The sequence below is a fragment of the Danio rerio genome, chromosome 2 (genome assembly GCF_049306965.1).
Source record: "Danio rerio strain Tuebingen ecotype United States chromosome 2, GRCz12tu, whole genome shotgun sequence".
In the NCBI taxonomy this organism is placed as follows: domain Eukaryota; kingdom Metazoa; phylum Chordata; class Actinopteri; order Cypriniformes; family Danionidae; genus Danio; species Danio rerio.
Window position 1 is genome coordinate 51,709,709 of NC_133177.1, and position 22,360 is coordinate 51,732,068.

Here is a 22,360-nt window from a genome sequence, read left to right on the forward strand (position 1 = left end):
AGGCTGGAATTTCACATGCACAAACTTGAGTATGACTGCAGCTTGATGCCGTGTCAAACGCGCAAAACGCTCAATTCGTCCCGTACAATTTGCGTCATTCGCGCCGCGCCATTCACGCGTATCGCACCGCAGGATGTCTATTCGCGCGTTTGCATTGACTTAACATGTAAATCACTCCTACTTGACGCGCATGCCGCATCTGGTGTGAACGCAGCATTAGGTGTAGGTTTCAAACAAGCCTGAAGAACTCAATTAGTTTGATCAAGTGAGAGCTATTTACACAAACACACACCCTTTCCCAATAATCAACTCATATGTTTCATATCGACTTACCATTTTCTATAAATAAAGGCTCTAAATGATAATATTTTTATTAGATTTTTTATAAAAACAATAAGAAATGTGAAACTGTACTTTAACTTACAATAATATCTTACATATTATTTTCAGATATGTTTTGTAAATGCTGTACTTTTATTACAAAAACTGTAAACTCACCATCTAAGCATAATGCGCCATAGAGGTTAGAACATTTAGTGGTCAACCAAATGTCATTGAACAAAGCACAATCATTTCCACTGGCTGGTTCTCCTGGAGCCCAGTCGCTGTACTTTGCGATTGTATCTTCTCCATTTGACCAAACCCAGTGATTCGATATCTCTCTCTTCAGTCCAATCCACACTGATCCACTGTATCCAGCATCCACTGTATTTATCAACCTGTTCACATCATCCATGGTGTCTACAGTAGCCAGATCAGTGAATCTCTCTCTGCAGTAACTCTGAGCATCTGACCACGACATTGGCTGGTTCATATAATTATACTGAAGATAAACAGCAGAACTGCTGCAGGAGAGCCCTGTAAAAACAATGTTAAACAATCTATATGTGCACATTATCATAAATACAGATTATAAATGACCAAACCAACCTGACAGTAGAAGCAGCACAAACAGACTTTCATCCATGACTGCTCACACTGATCTCCTGTGAGTGAAAAATGTGCTGGAAGATCATGGTGCAAATTCACTGTGGTATATATATTTCATTTCAAGAAATACACTCCATGTTCAAAATAAACAACTTGAAACTCGACAAACAACCAAATTATTCATACTATTTACCCATAATTTGTCTTCACACTAAATTTACCAATATCTTCAGTTATGCGAAGACATTTTTCATACATTTACATAATCATAAACTGGCCTGTGAGGTCATGAGGAAAATCTACATATAACTAGACTTGCACAGACTATTTTATAATTCTATGCATCCTCTATTCTCAGACAGCACAGCACTCACAATCCAGTCTCTCAGCTTCTAATATTCACCAGCTACTGTTGTTAACCTTCAGTGTTTTCAGATTTCACAAATTAAACTCTTACCTGTTTTGTTCAGTAAGACTTCTTATAAGACTTATAACTTCCTATTTATTTACACAGAGATATACAACTTGTACCTTTACCGGGGAAGGTGGTGGACATGCAAAAGTGATTTGAACATCAAATCTTAATTTTTAAAATTTGTTAAACTAATGATGTTTTAAATCACCCCATATTACAACACTCCCTGTTCTCTTTGGTCAATTTCAATTAAACACACCCTTAAACAACCAAAGTGGGCAGTTTTGACAGAAACAGAATAATCTGCAATGTGGACCAGACCTTAAGCCCTTTAGTTCAACAAATCCCGTACACCAAAGACATTTGTTTAAGAGATGTTTTGGAAAACTATGTTAATTCTTGGATTTCCCAACATGCAGTTCTAATCATTTGCAGATTTTTGTGATGACAAGACTTGCCATTTTGATATTCAAATTGCTTATTTTCTTTATTGGTCCTACCCATTTTGGCTTTGTGAACAGTGGACATTATCATGAATACAAATAGTAGGTAAATATAAAAACAATGAGTTGTATAATGCTATCTTGTAGCCATTATTGCCTATGAAAAGAAATAAGCTATGTGCAAACTGGACTTAATGGTACTTTTAAAGTTAATATTTAAAAGAACAAATATTTAATGTGCCATAGTAATTAATGTGTCACAAATCTCACAACTCTCCTCTTTTATCATTCAGTTCTATGCTGTTTCTATTTAGTCCAATCCACTGTATCTTATCCACTATATTTACCATATTGACTTTTTACATCATCTATGGCATCTACAGTACAGTTGTTAAACTGTACAATTAGCAAAACAGAAAACTTATGCTTTTGCTGATCAGTGTAGTTTAGATACCAAATGGTCTACTCTGAAGCCGCTGTTTATATTTTCTAATAAGTAGCAATATGAGAACGTTTGGGGTATGAGTCCATGCAGTTTATGTTGTAGAACAGAGCTGTCCAATTTGACAATAAATATCTTATTGACCAATTAATAAGTCTATTGTTTCATAATATGGTCTATTCTGTATTAATTGTTTATGGTGTTTTTAAGTGGAATATTATACACCATTATGGAGGATGCATAAATAACTGCATCTTAAGAAAGTTGCAATTCAGAAAGTGCAATGTTTATATTTAGCGTCTAACTACAAGCATTAAAGCAGAGCTAAATACACAGAAAAATGCAGAGATTAATTATTATGAATAGAAAAATCATCAGTAAAACTTATAATAGTTTAAATTATTAGGTCTAAACTAGAAAGGTGCAGAATTCTGGAAACAGTAATGAAATATTCCAGGTCAGCAACAATGGTACTTTTTAAAATGAAGAAATAGTAATAGGTGAATAATTCTGTAGGTACAATTGTGCATTGATTGTTTTGGATTACACAAGAAGGGAATAATTTCCATTAGGGAGTAACTTATTATGGATATCTTTTTGCATAGTTAGTCTAAATGCAAATAGGAAAGAGCTACAGTAGTCCCAAACTTTTTTAATTCGAGGCCAATTCTTTAGTCTAAGTTTTACAATGCAAATTTGGTTTATCACAAATAATTCTTGTTATATGCAAACTCCTAAAGATACTTAAGATAAAGTTTAAAAATACATTTAAAAATACATACAGAAATAAAACTACGACAATAATGACAAATCTCATATAGAAGAGTGACTTTGTTAAGCTGTATCAAATAACATAGAAACTATATAATCATTAGTGATTTTTAAATAACATAGACTGCATTGTTCCCCAAACGATATAGCTACGTACTGTACATATTATCTATAGCATGAAATAATTAAATAAAAAAATAAAAAATAATCTCGCAAATCTGCAAGAAAATTGATAAAATGAGCAGATCTGCGGTAAAATAATGAATAGAAAGGCTGTGGTCAAGTAAATAAATAAATAAATTTAAAAAATGTGACTGCTGAGAGCAACAGATTCTAGAGCTAGGGAAACTGGCCCTTGCGGCCAAAAAACAGACCGGCCCACTGGGAATTCTCCCAGTCCTCCCGATTAGCCAATCCGGGCCTGCCTTCAACTATCATGTCATTGATTTAGTTCAATTTAATATTATGGCCATTGACGATGCTTCCTATGCTCAGTTTCAAATTTTACTTCACAAGAATAGTGTTTTGCATTTTAATACAAGCAGTCAGATAGGCCATAAGAACTGAACCTATAACTTTACCTGCTCAAAGAAAGCACACTACTTGAATATAATAAACAAAAGGCACAGAAGACAACAGGAGCATTTGGAGCAAATACACAAATTCAGTTCAATTCATCTTTATTTCTACAGCACTTTTACAATGTAGATTGTATCAAAGCAGCTTCACATAAAAGTTCCAGTAAATTGAAACTGTGTCAGTCCATTTTTCAGAGTTGAAGTTCAGTTTGGTTCAATTCAGTGTGGGTTAATTTTCACTGCTGAAAGTCCAAATGTAACTCCGCTGGTCCTACGCCACCCAACCCGCTCCGAGCTGGGATCGAAATGGCAACTTTCCGCATGGGAGTCGATTACTTTAACAAGGAGGCTAAAGATCATGGCCTCTAGCATCTGTTGCTAGAGCACGTTTAGAGGTCAGAGGAGTGAGGTTTACCTACACAGCACTTACTAGCTGGCCTCCGTTACACTCACCCCCCTAAACCTCACTCCCATCCGGGTCACAGCACCAATGTAACCCCGCGGGTCCTACGCCACCCAACCCACTCCAAGCTGGGATCGAACCGACATCTTTCCGCATAGGAGTCGGTTGCTCTAACAAGGAGGCTAAAGACCATGGCCTCTAGCGTCTCTCGCTAGAGCACCTTTAGAGGTCAGAGAAGTGAGGTTTACCTGCACAGCACCTACTAGCTGACCTCCGTTACACAAACACTGAAAACCCTGCAGTTCTACAAGTTCAAAACCAAGCAAACCAGTGGCAAAAGTGACAAGGAACAAACCTCACCAATTGACAAAAGTGAAGAAAAAAGTGAGAAAGTGTTTTGTAAACAACAATCCCACTTGCTTTTTGATTGTTGTTGAACGAGATCTTTCAGTTCAAGTTTACTTCAGAAGTTAAAAAAAAATGCTACTTAAATGAGCAGAAGGTAGGGAAGTCAGTGTGATGGGGAAGACTGAGGGCTTCATGAATCAACAATGTGTAACTATTGAACTCCCTAGTAGTGACTTCTCTAAAAGGAAAAGATTCCTCTGACTTCTCCAAATTCCTCCAATTGCTGTAACTGTCACGGTTCATGGATCCGTGTTCTCCTTTTCTGTTGCTGTGCCTGTTGCATAGGTGTGTTTGTTTACCCTTTCTTTGACCGCATACTTATCAATCAGCTGACTCATCAGTGCGCACAGCTGCAGCCCGTTACTACTGGCTATATAAGACCCGGCTGTCTACCTTCAGGCATTCAGTCGTTCATGTTGTTATTCTGTGTTTCAGGTCTCACCCTGTGGTCTGTGGAGAGTGACTTTTGCATGCTTATGCCTCTGGTCTTGCCGGCTATCTACAAGTCATGTTATCTGTCTGAACCTAAGTTACTTTTTACTTGCAATTGGATTTGGCTTTCCCGTCTCTTGTTACAGTAACAGCGCACATTACAAGGGCACTGGAAACAGGGCTCTATGTGGTCATGCTGTTGCATCTCCAAATAAAGACCTAATAATCAGGAGTTTAAGTCTTCTCTTTTTTTATATTATTTAGGGAATATTTTAGAATCAGAATTGGTTTTATTGGCAAATGTGCTTTACACACAAGGAATTAGATTTGGCTGCAGAGGCTTCCAGTGGTCATGAAGTGACAAGAAACATGTAGCAAAAAAAAAAACAAAACGAAAATAAATATGAGAAAAGATGACAAACTTTGTACATGAGAGAAATGTACATGTACAGAAGAGAAAGAGAAGAGCAAGCAACCGTCATCTGTCAGTGACCCATAGTGACTGATAATACTTATTTTTAAATTTAGATGCACACACACACACACACACACCTGATTTAAAGAAAAAAAAGTTCTCAGGCACTGGAGCATTTGAAAGTCAGTAAGAGTATGCATGCAGTGTCAATCAGCTGATATAGACACAGCTTTTAAATGCTCCAGTGTCCATGTGAGTGCAGTTGTAAACTGGCGATTATTGGAGCCAATCCCAGTTATATCTGTCGGTTGCATGATAACAATCTGCCACTTAGCAGTGCTCCAAATGCAAGTGGGAAATACTGTTGTCATCAGATATTTATTAATTTAAGTACATTCCTGTTGAAGTCTGGTATTTCTAACAGCACTACCAGTACCGTATTATGAACACCTAACAACTGCAGTCGGAGAAATTCTGAAGCAGCGCTTCACATAGGATATGAAAAGTCACTCTCTTGAATAATTATTAAAAACTGATGTGTCATCATAGTACTCGCAGATGTATGCTACATCACTAAAAGTGATGCTGCTGCCCCATGTAGATGTTAAATCCAGAAGTAAATGGGGGAGAAAAGCTTACAATCAGCCAGTTATTCCCTATACAATTAAAGCAAATTAATTGTATTATAATTAAACAATAGTTTAGTTATTCATTTATTGGTTTTCTTTTTGGCTTAAGTTAACTTATGTTTAACGCAGCAGATGCCCTTCCTGCTGCAACCCATCTCTGGGAAACACCCATGCACTCTCATTCACATACATACACTACAGACAATTTAGCCTACTCAATTCACGTATACCACGTCTTTGGACTGTGGGGGAAACCGAAGCACCCAGAGGAAACCCACGTGAACACAGGGAGAACATGCAGACAGAGATGCAGACAGAGATTAATTAGAGATTTTAGTCTAATTAACAGAGACAACTCTCTGCTCTCTGCTCATAACACATAAACAGAGGGTTGTGCAGGCAGTAAATCACTGATTCAAGAATGACTCAGAAAGTTATACATTTATTAGTAAGCATAAAGGGAAGTCTGAAGCTGAGACTAAGGTTTGTGTACATGTCTTTAGCTTTATATATTAAAGAATTATTGACTGTGTTAAAGTTGAAAATTTAATAGGCAAGATCAAGTTCCATTTATATATCGATGACAGTGTCTGGCCACTAGATTGAGACAATAATATATCAGAAACAAAATGGATGTTACCACATACAGAACTATTAAAGTGACAGTTTAAGTAATATTTCCAGTTCATTAAAGCAATGTTTTACCTTTGCTTTATATGATTAATTTTTTTATAAAGTGCATTAAGGAGTGTTTTTACATTTATTATCTGAATTATCTACAACGGTGTTCTCCAGATGAAACACCTCTTCACCGTCTCCATTTCTCCAGTTTATTGTGCTTTCACTTTCCAGTCCCTTGCCTTTTAATTTTTCAGTGATCTGGAAAACAAACAAGAAAAGATCAAAATAAAATATAGACTTAGTCTATTCAGCTCAGAATGACACAAAAACAGCAGTACAGATTGTTGGTGATAGTTTAATTTATTTTTAACCATTTAATTGAGGGATCACCAATCACTTTCATAGTATTTTTTTTACTACAGCCAACAACTGTTTAGTCACACACATTCTTCAATAAGGAAAGAATTTAATTCAGATTTGAGAGTGGGAAAATACTGACAGAATTTAATGTTTGGGGTATTGAATTATCCCTTAAAGGAGCCAAAGTCCACTTTTGGAAGCTGTTTGGACAAAACTGAGTGTAGGTATAATGTGTCCACTGTCACATTAGAGTGATCTAAACACAACAAGTTTCTTTTTTTTCCCCCCTGATGTTAAATTAGGATCTAAATCCCAGATATCTTGAGGCACACTGCAACGTGACGTAGGAGTGCAATTTATTGGCGCTCACCAAATTATTAACATGTCTCCATAGTAGTGCGTATAAACATGTTCACAGAACAGCATTTGCGAAGAAACTGGGATTAAAAGATCTGTTCCAACTCTCTGTGATCAACTGCACCTCAACAATGAGTTGTACAAGATTAAAACGTTATTAAGACAGTGCATATTTGTAATAAAGAAAAGACATAGAGGCTATACGAGGCTGAGTAGACATGCAAAAATCGTGTATGTGATTACCAGGGTTGGGGGATGTTGACCAATTTGGCATCATATGATGTCTAATGTGAAATATCGTGATGGACGATCGTTTGCGGGTGGGGGTGGGGAGGTGGGGTGCGCGAATGATTGGTTAATTTCAGCCGTCAATCACAGAGTCAATGCCTTCTGCCTTCAGATGACAGAAGCTACAACCGTGAAAATGTGAAGCGCCAACACAATCTCTCGGCAATTCGTAACTTTTTCATTTAGTGGCTAATTCGTATGAATTCGTACGATCTAATTCGTACCATTTAGTACGATTTGCTTATCCCCCAATGACGGTTGGGGTTAGGGGTGGGGTCAGGTGCCACGCCTCCTTTTTAAAATCGTACCATTTCGTACGACTGAATTCTTACGAATTCGTACGAATTAGCCACTAAACTGGCAAAATGTAAAATACTTACGTTTTCTCGTGAGATCAGGCTGGAAGCGCTGAAGATGAGAGAATGAAAATAACACTGACAGATTTACCAACAATTACTAATAATGGCACATCTTATAAGTGATCATGTGCTGAATGTTAATCCACCATTTACACTTTTCCAAGAGTGGATAAAAGACTACCAGTGGCTTCAAGTCCGTCATGAAAATGACTAAAGCCATTCACCGTAAAGTCTGTGGGACGAGGTTTGCAGGTAACAGCGTTTGCCACTGAATCTACACATTTTAAGCATGATAGGTACTGTATAATCCTTCATTTAATCCTCACGATGCCGTCAGCCATGCAAGCGGTAGCTGTATGTAACATTTAACACAGCTCATGAAAAGACCGTTATTGCTTTTAAAACGACATGCAAATAATAGTTATATATCAATATAAATGTGGGGCAAGGCAATGGATCGCGATGCCCGCTCAGCATGGTGAAGTTTGTTGGCCATCAGCGATGGTCGATGGAATTGTCAATTGGCACAACCCTAGTGCGTACTGAGAACTTTGAAATGGCATTTGTGTGGGACACATCTTTGCAGAAAATCATGCATCGTTGTGTCATTTGCTTGAATTAACTCCACCACAAATACATCAAGTAAACTTACTTGCAATATTTGACTCATAAACTAAAAAAATTATCCTGAATCTGCTTCAGTCGTTCATGTCTCTGTCACTGTGCTGTTTATCTGACTTGACACAGTACCGATTTGCCGTAGGACCTACACTGACATGCACGTGGGAAGAACCACCTAATTTGCATTAAAGACATAGGCTACAAAAACAGCTACGCTTTGCTTTGAGCTCAACTTTGGCATACTTTGGAAGGTATAATCTGATTTGTCTTTAGAGATAAAACTTTACAGACACATTTGGTGACATCAAAGACTTCTACATCTTGTAAAAGGGGTAAAATTGGTGCTCTTTAAAGGTTCAGGACACCCCGGAGAACTTTTTTTTTATATTAACAGATGTGTGTGTGTTGAGCATCAGTTAAGACAATGTTAGCACCTGTCAGCTTTAATTGTGGGGAAAACTGGATAATTTTTGAGCTTTTGTCAGCTAATTGCAGCTTCCGGTTTTAAAATGATTTTTGGGGCGGGATCAAAATCGGCGACGTAGCGCAGAACTGCAAATGCAATGATGACGCGTCGGTTTCTCATTATTATTCATAGCGGAGTTTTCTTATCCTATGAGTAGAACCGGCTGCTTAATTATTCAAGAGACCTGCCAGACCTGCCTGTGTCAAGCCCGAGCTGAGAGACATGAAAACCACAGCACAGTATTTAGCCTTTCATGAAGGCTCATATGCGTTTGTTTCCATCATCCACGGGGTTTGTTGCATGTTTTTCCCCGCGATCTTGTCAGGGCCGATCATACAGCAAAGCTGTGTGCGTGCTGCTAGCATTTTTGTCGCGAGAGCAGCACGAAAATTAGAGAATGGCATTCTCGCCATGCTGCTGTGTTTGCCTAAATCCTCCAGATTACCAGCAGGGTTAATGGTTAAAATAGACGGGTCAGGAGACCTGCTGCACTGAGTCTGCTGGATACGGGGATTGAGGAAGAAGTCCTCATTTGTAGTGTTTACATGAACACACTTATCTTTATAATGATATAAATTGTGGTTGTCTGTATATGAAATTACGAATAACAAATGTAGCAGGGCATTAAATCACTGTTTATTTCTTTGCATTTTAACTTTGTAAACTATAAACTCATGCGTCTCCTCTTTGTGTCTCATTTTGTGAGCTAACTGACAACAGCAGTTATTTGCTCCCCTTCTCCCCTGCTGGCCACGCCCACTCCTGCCCGATGCTCGCGGAGCTCCACGCCCATTAATCATGCATCTTTTGAAAAAATTCTGAAGTAGACTTTAACAGAAAGAGGGGGTGTCATGGCCCTTTAATGACAAGTGGTTTTAAGTAAAGATTGTTAGTGTCCTGTCGATTTAAGACCTGCAACATTGTCACACATCCATTTCTGTCTTAACAGTTTACTTTGTCACCTTTGATAAACAAATGCTCTTATATGTATTTCTTGAGTGGTTTTGATAGTTATAGTTTGATCCTATGTGAAAGATAACCTATTCCTTTAATAATGCTCTGATTAACAGGTGTTGCATTGTGGCACTAGAATTTAAAATTGCTAATTTCAGTCACAAACCTGATTCAGAATGGCAGTCTGTAGTGAAGGGTCTTTTGATGTGCATTTTCCATCACAGGATAATTTCAGTCTCACAGTTTGCTTTCTCTTGTTATCTAGTGAAATAAACACGTTGTCATTTTCAACACGGAAAAGACATCTTGCAGACTAATGTTTTTGAAATGTGTGACTGTTTGTTTCTGACAAAAGGATAGCTCACTGGGAAAAAAAAGAAAATTTACTCACTCTCAAATGGTTTCAAACCGTTATAACTTTCTTTGCTGTGCTGAATACTAAATAAGATAGTTTAAAGGAAGGATTGTAACTGTTCACTTTCATAGAAGAAAAAAAAAAAAATACTATGGCCCAAGAGACACACAATGTCACAAGACGTTTATAATAGGTTAGATTTAGGTTGCCACCATCTAAGGACAATATTATTTTCATGTCCAATAATGACGTGAAAGGATGTTGATATTTTGTTGGTTTTAGTTTGTGTTGGAAAGCTACCAAAATACAACATTGAGCATCTTAAATCAATGTCATATTGATGTCACATACTAACATTTGTTCGTCAGGTATGGTAACCAAAATCCAATGTCTGATAGATGTCATACTGATAGGGTCCACACAGACATGGTTCCCGCTACATTCATTTTTCAAGGTGGGACACCACGGCAAAATTCATCCCGCCACGACTACATTACAACTTCTCATTCAAAACATTTAAGTTATGAGTAAATTATAACAGAGCAAACTTTTCTGTAACCGGAGTAGTGCTGTGTGTCATTTGCTTAACCCTTTAATGTTACGTCCTGACTGACTGACTTACAGGTGTGTCATGCGTGAGGCCAGCAAACACGACGTAAAGCCGTTTCACTTTATTTCAGAACACATTAATACCGCTCTGTAGCTCTATTAAAGACATTCATAAATATTCCTAGCAAATCTAATAAATGCTGGAGACATAAACGCACTAAATCGCACTTCAGCAGCATTTATTTGAGAGTGCACAAGAAGATCTGCGCGCTCTTGAAGCGGCCCAAATTTGACGGGGCGTGAAAGAGGTTTTGTGCACGAGCACAAAAGAGATTTGCATGCTGTAGGATATTACATAAATGCGATCTCGTCTTCTAGTACAGCACTTTTACGACATTTGTCAATGAAATAACACTACAGGTAGTTGGCAGATCTGTGTAAAAAAAGGCCTGCCGCCACAGCTGGAAAAAAATCCTAGAGGAAACACAGAATTGATATTTTGTTGTTTTAGATTGTGTAGGAAAGTGACCAAAATGCAATTTCTGTCAGACATTGGACATTGACGTTGGCTTGACATTGAGTTCTAATGTCAACCTAATTTTTTTTAAAAACAAAATGCAACGTCCTACGATGTGTACAACATCAATTTGTACAGATTTCCATCTTTCTTCAAAATATCTTCTTTTGATTTCAGCAGACAGAAACTCAATCAGGTTTGAAACAGTTTTCAGTTTTGGGAGAACTATCCCATTAACTGGTTAAACTCACCTTCATAACAGATAAAAGGATGCAGGACATTACAGCTTTCTTGACTCCATTTCCCAGAATCAGTTGTTGACATGCTGACACAGTCAGTTCCTACTCTCTGGTTTGGTTGACCTGATGCCCAGTATCTGAATCTGAGATCCCACTGATCAGACCATTCCCAAGGGTCTCTGTAAAGACCAATCCAGATGTAATATCCTTTCATAATAGCTGCATTTAGCTGGTCATTCTCTGCAGAGCTGTGGATGGTGGGCAGGTCTGTGTAATACTGTCTGCAGTAACTCTGAGCATCTGTCCAGCTTCTAGCACTTTGTATCATGTAATATGTAGTGTTTTCTGTGAAGAAAAAAAGAAAGTATTCAGTCTCTGCTCTTCTTTTCCAGTTGAATTGCAGAATAATACACTTAAAAGAATGTTGAACTCACTATAACACACAAAATATCGCCCATCACTGCATAGCTTAACAATCCAACTGCCGGAATAAGTAGCTACACAGTATCCATCATCATTTGGCATTCCTGAAGCCCAGTTGAAGTACTGAGAAGAGTTTTCTCCATTCGACCAACCCCAGCGTTTCTCTGTCCCACTCTTCAGTCCAATCCACACTGACCCACTGTATCCAGCATCCACTGAATGTATCAGCCTGTTCACATCATCCATGGTGTCTACAGTAGCCAGATCAGTGAAATTCTCTCTGCAGTAACTCTGAGCATTTGACCAGGACATCTGCAGTTTTATATAGTGATACTGACGAGAAACAGCAGCATTGCTCCTGGAGAGCCCTGTTGGGAAAAAAAACCCTGGGGTATGAATAATTTTGGGCTTGACTGTATATTTACATACATTATAAATACAGATTGCAGATGATCAAACCAACCTGACAGCAGAAGCAGCACAAACAGACTCTTCATGACTGCTCACACAGACCTTTTCTGCTGGATCAATGAGAGATGGAAAAATGTATTTCTACATCACAATGCTGTAAGTAGGGTGTGTTGAATTTAATATATTTGATTTATGTTCCCCTAGCTAAAACAGTAATAAAATATTAAGTAAAACAATAAATAAAATTCAGTATCTGTGGAATAACCTTGTATTGTATCGATACCAATATTTTTACTATCGCCTAGCCCTGAAACACATGTATCACTCAGAATTATTGTGCTATTATTGCATCATATTCTGTGTGTTTAGTACACATGTCGTCATCTTACAATTATAAGGTTCTATCTGACATTTTGGTCAAAATTTAGTTATTTACATAATCTTATTAAATGACAACTTATTTACATTAAGTGTTGTTTCTTTAGAAGTTGTTTACATTTTAGGACTTTTTATTAAAAAAAACTAAAACAAAAGGTAAACTCTAGCTTGACTCTATAAGGTTATTTTTGTGAGCCAATCAGCATTTTTTAAAGCAGGCACAAGGACCAATCAGCATCAGCTTTCTTTGTTAATTCGCCGGACTGGTCTATTTACAGTGGGAAAGACCAGAAAGACAAAATCACACAAAATTAAGAGTCAGCTAAATAATGCCACACCACACCAAATGGAGAAGAAACATGAAACTGAAAAGATGTATGTACATGTGATGATTTAGAAGCATTTTTTTTACTTTAAGATGAAAGATTAAATTTTACTTTGTTGAAAAAGAAACAAATATTTAAAAATTGTATATATGAAATGTGAAATATTTTTACTTGTGTTGATATATAGTCAGTGAAAGATTTTTCAGTGTTTATTAAACTTATTTGCTCATTGTGTGTTTTCTTTTAAAGTCTTTATAAAATTGATATTAAGCCTCGAAGGACAAATACATAATTTAATACATGGGGGAAATAATCCAATAAATATAATTCAATAATTCATTTTCTGTTCGGCTTAGTCTCTTTATTAATACGAGGTCGCCACAGCGGAATGAACCGCCGTCTTATCCAGCACATTTTTACGCAGCGGATACCCTTCTAGCCGCAACCCATCTCTGGGAAATCCATAATTCATATAAAGCACAAAATTAATTAAATATTACCGTATTAATAAGATAAAATTAACATCTGCACTGGACAAAATACTTAGCCCAGCCTTGTATGATTAATTTGAACAAGAAAAAAATATTCATCCTAAAACATGAAATAAATGTTATAGAAAACAAAAATTTAACTCTCTCGAGCATCAACATATTGTCACAACACCAAATTATATTTATTTTTGATTGTATTTCTTAAAAAGTAATGCTTCAATGAATGATTTGCCAGACAGAACCTTATAATTCCAAGTGGAAAAAGACGTTTCAGAATTAGAAGGTTCTATCAGCAATTACTATTTTTAAATACAATTTGCAAATGTAAGTGAATTTTGATAATTTACATTTAGAGTACATTTAGGGTCTCTGTCATGTTATTGTAAGAAAGAGTTACACACATTTTGTTTGCTATATTGAATGCAAAAACTTTGAAGCTCAATATCTCAAAATTATTCAGAACGCAGACAGAACTTTATAATTCCAAGGTGACGATGAGCGCATCTGTACTTATTCACTCACTAACCCCTGACAGCTAAATGAGTATTTTTGCATGACTTTCTAACATTTATATATTTAACCAAACCTGTCATTTATAAACTATAACCAATTGTGGCCTGAAGTGAAATTGTAGTTTCTTACCTCAAAATAGTTTTTGTCCAGTAAATCTTTACAGAGGCTTTCGGCTCTTGGCTTTCGGACTAGAGCTTAGTCTAATGAATCCCTGGCTCTCATCTATTTGTTTATGCAATGTTTTGATAAACATTTTAAAGCTTATAGCTACCAATCAGAGTGTAGTTCTCCATAGACCCTTCAAGAACACATTTGACTACATTTAAATGTAATGCACAAGTTCATACGCTTTGTACCACAACTACACTTTGAATAATGTTTAAAATCCTGAATGAGCTTCAAAATGAGACGAGGAGGTTCAGTCTGCACAATAACAGTATATTCTCTAAAATCTAAAATAACATATACACATTAAAAACTCTTTTTTGATAAAGCTTGGCTTGTTTTGATATTCAAAGCACTCATTTTCATTAAAGATATTTGCATGTTGTTGCTTTTCTTGGTCTAATGGGTCACGCAAAATATATTTTGACTTAGATTGAGATTGTTCTAATATATACTTAAAAAAAAAAAAAACATCTACAGCTTAATAAACTGTATTACCAACTTATTTTCAACCCATCTAAAAACATGCTGAAGGCAAGTCAATCACTACAAAAAAGCAAATGTAAGTTTAACATTTGTATAACATATAGCATTTCCAAAAATGGCATGTTTCTAACACATGATTTAAATAAAGAGAACAAATCTGTCTCTGCAAAATATGACTTGACTATACACAATTAAATTGGAACGTTGATGCACTAGTGTGTTAATTCTGAAAAAGTTGGGACAGTAAATAAAACTCAAATAAAAACAGAAAGTAGTGATTTCTAAATAATTACTTTGACTTGTATTTCATTGCAGGCAATACAAAAAACACTATTTAATTTGTTCCTCATGACTTTTATAGTTTTTTATTTTTTTCAAGATAAACGCGTATTCTAGTTTTGGTTCTTGCCACACATTTCAAAAATGGGGCAAGAAAAATTTAGAGCTAGTAATTAGTTAAATTAGTTAACTAATGATGTGATTTGAAACAGGTGATGTCAACAGGTGATAGTAATTATGATTTGGTACAAAAGAAAGGTCCAGTCCTTTAGAAGCAAAGATGGGCTGAAGATCACCAGTTAGCCAACAATTATGTGAGAAAATTATTGAATTTTAAAAACATTGTTCCTTAGAGAAAGATTGGAAGACATTTGATATTTCACCTTCAACAATGCATTACATAAATAAATGATTCAAGGAATCTGGAGGAATTTGTAATGCGTAAAGGAACAGGGTGCAAGCCTAAGGCCCTGTTTACACTAGTGCAATAGTTTCACGTCCACACTAGCGTTTTACCCAGCGTTTCTGAACAGCTCTCCGTCTACATCAAACCACTGAAAATGCACATCATGTGACCACACGCATGCGCTGCAGCCTATCTAGCCAGAAGAGAGCTGTGCTCGACGGGGTACTCATAAAGGATCTACCACTGGATCTAATCTTATCTAATCTTACTATATTTGTCAAACCTGATTTTTAATTCATCGTGTTGTCTATATTTAACGACATATTCCTCGTCTTTGGTCTTTTAAATCTATTACTTGTTCTCAGGTCATGGGTTTTGGCTGAGCGCAGAGAGTGCTTGCCTTTATTTCCTAAAATGTTATAACTTAATGTACGTTATAATTATATACTGGCCATTATTAATACTGACATTCAGCAAAAGATAGGGTATGTTTCGTATTTTCAATGAAAATGAAAGGAGGCAGTAATGTTGTAGGCTCCGTTTTGGTATGAATACGCATACAGCGAAGATGACGCTCATATATGCAGCACAACGCCTCAACTTTTGCGGTCTGTTCATTTGTTAATATCAAAATGGAAATAGCAGTTCCTTAAATCATGTTTTAATTTTATTTTTAAGATAGTGAAAGTGAAACAACGTAGCCAGGGTAATGTTAATAAGCTTATAAAGTACACTGTTCCCTATGAAGATTTAATTGTGTCCTCAGGGCCCGGTTTTTCAAAAGTAATCCACTGGGATTTTGGATAAGGGATTGGATCAATCTTAAAAATGGGTTTTTCAAAAGAAAAAAACGGATTACATAATCAGATTAGATCACGTAATCCAATCTTGGTTTTGATCCGGATCAAACCTTTAGTTTGGGTTTTTCAGATCTTTTTTGTAGGATCTTGATCACTTTGATCCAAAAAACCTGGATTAAACTGATCCCATCAGAAGGGTGGATTTAGCGTGGATTTCATGCCTAAAATTTTATGAAAACTTTAAAAATGTATTAAATAATACTATTTTTGGATCATACAGTATCTTACGAGATATACTATTGCTTCATAAGGTTTTCATTTTATTTGTTCATCCGTCAGGCTATAGTGAGTATAGGCTTTAACGTATTCAGCCTTTCAGTATAGGCCTACAGCAAAGTAGAACGAGTTTGACCTCATAAAATAATCCCCCAAACAGCTGTCAAAACTGACCAAAAACTATACATTTTATTCTTTCACTAACTGATATATATATATATTCATCACAATGAAAAATATTTTTCTTTTTAGAATATTTATTAGTGATGCATGCAATGATTACAGAATAAGAAAAAAAAATTGCAAACAATGGCAATCACTGATTTTTGAAATCTCTTTCAACAATTGCAAAAAGAGACTGAAAGGGCAGAAGCACAGCTTCATCTGGCAGAGAAACAAGCTGCTCTCTCCACATCAGATGAGGAAGTCTGAAATTATTGTGGAGTTTTTGACATTCAGTCTTTTTTTTATTTACATCTATATTTGAAACTTATTATAAATATCCTCAATGTACAGTGTTTGTGTTGTAGGTCTCAGATGAGCGGACTGCTAAAAGAGGATGGGGTGTTGTTTTTCTTGTTTTTATTATTTATTATTATTATTATTTTAATAATTATCAAATTTTCTTAGTTTTCATTTCAAATAAAAATAATGTTATATTGACCCCACGCTGGCTATTCTACTCTATACATATCTATAGTTCTACATTGTGATGTCCTATGCTGTTTGAGCACTGGTTATCCAGATTTAGTGATCCTGAAAAGTTCCTATCCGGATCAGATTGATCCAATCAGATGTTGCTTTGAAAAACTGGCTCAAAAAGTAAGCTGGATTACCTGAAAAAACAGGATTACTAAATCTGGATCAATTTTATCCGGATTAAACCTTTTGAAAAACCGGGCCCAGGAGTTTGTTTTCCATATCAAACTTGCGAAGTCTGAACTTACAAGGAGAGGATGCAGGACAGAACTGTGTGTAGCCTACTTAATATTGAGGAAAAGCCCCAATCAGAGAGGTGAATGTCTGCAGCATCGTCTCTGTTTTCAGATGTCTCCGTTTTTAAAGCCAGGGTCTGTCCTGGCTGCGGAGGGAGAGGATAAAGGTACTTAACTGGCCTGCCCGCAGTCCTGATCTGTCTGTTTGAAGGTGATGATAGCTTTTTTAAAGAACTGTAAGCTAACTAATCTCAGATAAACCACTTTTTAGGAAGTTTTATGTTAAGTACATTTCATATTTAGATTGTTCCTTATCATTTAGGATACTGTTTAGCATTGCCTCACGTCACATCTTTAAGACACAAAACGTACATCAAAGCTATGATTCTTAAATAGGGCTTTAAGAGACATCAAATGTTGATTTTTGAAGTATGATTGTCAATTGTTTTGTTAAACTAAACATTTTAGTGAGAATCCACACACACACACACACACACACACACACACACACACACACACACACACACACACACACACACACACACACACGTGCATTCACAGACTTAAACACTCCAGCACCACCTACAAAAAGATAACACCAAATAAAAAACAAACTTGAATTTCACACATAAACAGACAATACAATATATTCTGCAGTGTGTACATCTTCACATGACAGACAATCTGTTTATTAATAGAGGAAGTTAAACACATCTAAAAATCTTAGGAGTAATGTCCATGCTTAACTTTAATTACTCAATGAATATGAATATTTGGACAACATCAAGATTCATGTAAAGGATATATGGGTTTTCATTTCTAATGACACTTTTAGCTGTTTCTATTGAAGCTTTATATATTAGTAATAGTTTTAAAGTTTTTTAAAGAATTTAAAATGAACTAAGTAGGAAAGCTAAAGTATTTTCAGTTTTAAAGTTGAAAATATCATTACCTAGTGCCAATTAGATACAGTTGAAGTCTGAATTATTAGCCCCCCCCCGTTTATTTTTTCTCAATTTCTGTTTAACGGAGAGAATATTTTTTGTAGTGGGCCACTAGACTGATATATATATATATATATATATATATATATATATATATATATATATATATATATATATATATATATATAATATAAATATATATATATAATATAAATATATATATATATATATATATATATATATATATATATATATATATATATATATATATATATATATATTAAGGGTGTAACGATACGCGTATTCGTATGTTCGACTTTCGGTTTGGTACGCATTACAAACCAAAGGATTCGATTCAGACTAATATCTAAAAAGATAAAAGGGAATAAGTACATAATATAATGTTTTCAGTGCAACAATGCTCAACATGGCATCCCAAATGACGTGGCAGACAACATGCTGCCTTCTCGCTGTCATGTTAAACAGTAGAACATCGCTTTTGAATTCAGAATATCCCTTTATTAAAGCATGATGCTCTCATTACCAATCTTTCTGACTTCTGTGTCTGCCTGCTCGTACTGGCTCCCACCCTGTGTACCGTTACACCCCTAATATATATATATATATATATATATATATATATATATATATATATATATATATATATATATATATATATATATATATATATATATATATATATATATATATATTTATATATATATATATGTATATATATATATATATATATGTATATATATATATGTATATATGTATATATATATATATATATATATATATATATATATATATGTATATATATATATATATATATATATATGTATATATATATATATGTATATATATATGTATATATATATATATATATATATATATATATATATATATGTTTATGTATATATATATATATATATATGTATATATATATATATATATATATATATATATATATATATATATATATATATAKAGAGAGAGAGAGAGAGAGAGAGAGAGAGAGAGAGAGAGAGAGAGAGAGAGAGAGAGAGAGAGAGAGAGAGAGAGAGAGAGAGAGAGAGAGAGAGAGAGAGAGAGAGAGAGAGATTGTTGTTGATGATATGAGTGGAACTTAATGGGATCATTTGGTACATTTAAATTTAACCTTGAGCATATATTTTATAACATTGTGTTATTGCACACAATGGCCAAGGCAGACACAAACCTGATTCAGAATGGCGGTCTGTAGTGAAGGATCATTCAATGCGCATTGCCCTGCACAGGATAATTTCAGTCTGAAGATTTGTTTTCTCTTTTTCTCTAGTGAAATACACACATGTAGTCATTTTCAACATGGAAGACACATCACTCATACATCCCAATCTGAATGTCTCCAGAGTGATCATTTGATTCAGTTAATTTGTTAAACTCACCTGCATAACAGATAAAAGGATGCAGTTCATTGCAGGTTTCTTGCCTCCATTTCCCAGAATCAGTTGCTGACATGCTGACACAGTCAGATCCTACTCTCTGGGATGGTTCACCTGATGCCCAGTATCTGATTCTGAGATCTCACTGATCAGACCATTTCCAAGGATCCCGGTACAGACCAATCCAGAAGTACAATCTGCTTACAGCAGCTGCAGAAACCTATTTGTTTTCTGCAGAGCTGTGGATGGTGGGCAGGTCTGTGTAATACTGTCTGCAGTGACTCTGAGCATCTATCCAGCTTTTAGTCATAAGTACCATTTTGTATGTAGTGTCTTCTGTCATGAAAAAAAAAAAAAAAGTATTAGTTCTGAGCTCTTCTTTTTCAGTTAAACTGCGGAATAATACACTTAGATGAATGCAGAACTTACTCTGATAAACAAAATATCACCGCTGATTGCATGGCATATCACTCCAAATGCCAGAATTAGTAGCTACACAGTATCCACCATCACTTGGCATTCCCAAACTCCAGTTAAAGTACTGAGAAGAGTTTTCTCCACTCGACCAAACCCAGCGTTTCTCTGTCCCACTCCTCAGTCCAATCCACACTGATCCACTGTATCCAGCATTCACTGAATGTATCAGCCTGTTCACATCATCCATGGTGTCTACAGTAGCCAGATTAGTGAAATTCTCTCTGCAGTAACTCTGAGCATCTGGCCACGACATTTGCAGGTTTATATATTGATACTGACGAGAAACAGCAGAACTGCTGCAGAAGAGCCCTGTAAAAACCAACATGTTAAACCAGCTATATGTGTAAACATCATCATAAATCGAGATTACAGATGACCAAACCAACCTGATAGCAGGAGCAGCACAAACATACTCTCCATGACTGCTCACATAGAACTTTTCTGCTGGTTCCTAACGAGAAATGAGAAAGAAATGTATTTCTACATCACAGTGTTGCAGAAAGAGCATGTTGAACTAAATATATTTGATTTCTGAGAACTATTGAAGATATTTTTGGGGAAATCCAAAAGCTCCTTTATCCACTACAGACAGCAAGGTTCCCAACTTCTTAAAAGTCAAGAAAAATACCAATAAGCATCCTCAAAACAGACCTCATCTCTTCAGTGATTCAATCAGCATATTATAAAGCTACAAAAATGATTTGTTATGCACATAAAACATAAATAGCGTCTACATTCAAGAGTTTCTCCTTTTTAGTGTGGGTATAGTGTGCGCACTGCATTCAGGAGCACAGTGCACTATAGTTTGAACTAATCCTTTTCCTACTCTGTTAAAATAGTTGGGTTAAAAATACCCCAACTATAGGTTATTATAGCAGCTTCCTAACTCTGGGTTATTTTTAACCCAATGCATTGAGTTATTAAATTTAACCATATGTATTGGGTTATTTTGATTAAATGTTCAGTTCTCCAATCTTAAAAACAACTTACCTACAGACCTACACATGGTTTAGGCCAGGTGTGGGCAAACTTGATCCTGGAGGGCCAGTGTTCTGCATATTTTAGCTCCGACCCTATTCAAACAGACCTCCCTATAGAGTTCAAGTGATCTTGAAGACACTGATTAGTTTGTTCAGGTGTGTTTGACTAGTGTTGGAACAAAACTCTGCAGGGACACCGGCCCTCGAGGATCGTTTGCCCATCCCTGGTTTAGGCACATACAAAATGCTCTGAAGCATATTTTAAAGTATGTTTAGAACCTTAATGGCAGTCAACCTTTTAAACATTTGTTTTTGCTACACTCATATACTGTTTAAATTTATGTATATCTGTCTTCTAAACAATCATACACAGTAAATCAATTGTGGTCAGAAGTGAAATTGTAGTTTCTTACCTCAAGATAGTTTTTGTCCAGTGAAGTGAAGTTTATTTATAAACAAATTTCGAGAGGATCACGTGCTTATTGTTGTTCACAGCTGTTCCAACTTTAGCTAATGACTGATTATCCTATCAGACGATCCTTAACTCACTATAAATAACCAGACTTTTCTCATCTCAATATCTTCGTCTTGAAGAAACCCCCCCACCCAACCCTACTTTCCCTCCTTTCAAACGGGCGTCACGGTGGCCAGCGATTAGCGCTGTTGCCTCACAGCAAGAATGCCCCTGGTTTAATTCCTTTCCAAACCAGACAGCATTTCTGTGCGGAGTTTGCTCGTTCTCCCCGTGGTCGCCTGGGTTTTCCCCGGGTCCTCCGGTTTCCTCCCACAGTTCAAAAATAAGCACTCTAAACAATTAATCCAAATACTTTAGCCAAACTCTGAGTACACCTTTCAGCATCCTTATCTGACACTTAGCTACAACAAGCAAGAGGGGGAGTCATCGAGATCTACCTGAGCTCAAACTCCCCTCTCGCCTTGCAACGGAAAAGAGCCCAGGGCTCAAGGATCTTATAAGCTCAGGGCTCTCTCCCAGGACAGCACGCCAAACTAGTTTTACAGTATTATCAATCATCAGCTAAGTGTGAACTCTCGAAATCCTTTTTATTTGTACAGTGAGACTTGCCCTACAG

At 36.0% G+C, this 22,360-nt stretch overlaps 1 protein-coding gene across 3 annotated transcripts; it reads right to left on the minus strand.

Annotated features, from left to right (window-relative positions):
* Nucleotides 1–6,295: 6,295 nt before the first annotated feature.
* LOC141378919 (L-selectin-like) lies at nt 6,296–20,598 on the minus strand. 3 transcript variants are annotated; one of them, XM_073930848.1, is made up of 8 exons: nt 20,242–20,598; nt 19,816–20,148; nt 19,608–19,702; nt 12,439–12,493; nt 11,987–12,343; nt 11,565–11,897; nt 10,059–10,153; nt 6,296–6,745 (listed from the first exon to the last, which is right to left on the minus strand). In XM_073930848.1, the coding sequence occupies exons 4-8, from the start codon at nt 12,470–12,472 to the stop codon at nt 6,608–6,610; spliced, it is 957 nt and encodes a 318-aa protein (XP_073786949.1). In that variant the 5' UTR covers nt 12,473–12,493; nt 19,608–19,702; nt 19,816–20,148; nt 20,242–20,598; the 3' UTR covers nt 6,296–6,607. The 3 variants fall into 3 exon arrangements, with proteins under 3 accessions (XP_073786949.1, XP_073786956.1, XP_073786960.1); XM_073930855.1 differs by lacking the exon at nt 20,242–20,598 and adding an exon at nt 7,873–7,900 and having other exon boundaries at nt 19,816–19,907; XM_073930859.1 differs by lacking the exon at nt 10,059–10,153 and having other exon boundaries at nt 20,242–20,371.
* Between the last annotated feature and the right edge of the window lie 1,762 nt (nt 20,599–22,360).

Coding starts and splice junctions, on each gene's coding strand:
- LOC141378919 (XM_073930848.1), bottom strand. CDS start 12,472: ATGAAGAGTCTGTTTGTGCTGCTTCTGCTGTCAG. Junction 12,344..12,438: donor TGTGCTGCTTCTGCTGTCAG/GTTGGTTTGATC, acceptor TTTTCCCAACAG/GGCTCTCCAGGAGCAATGCT. Junction 6,746..10,058: donor AGACTGCCATTCTGAATCAG/GTTTGTGACTGA, acceptor TTTGTTTTCCAG/ATCACTGAAAAATTAAAAGG.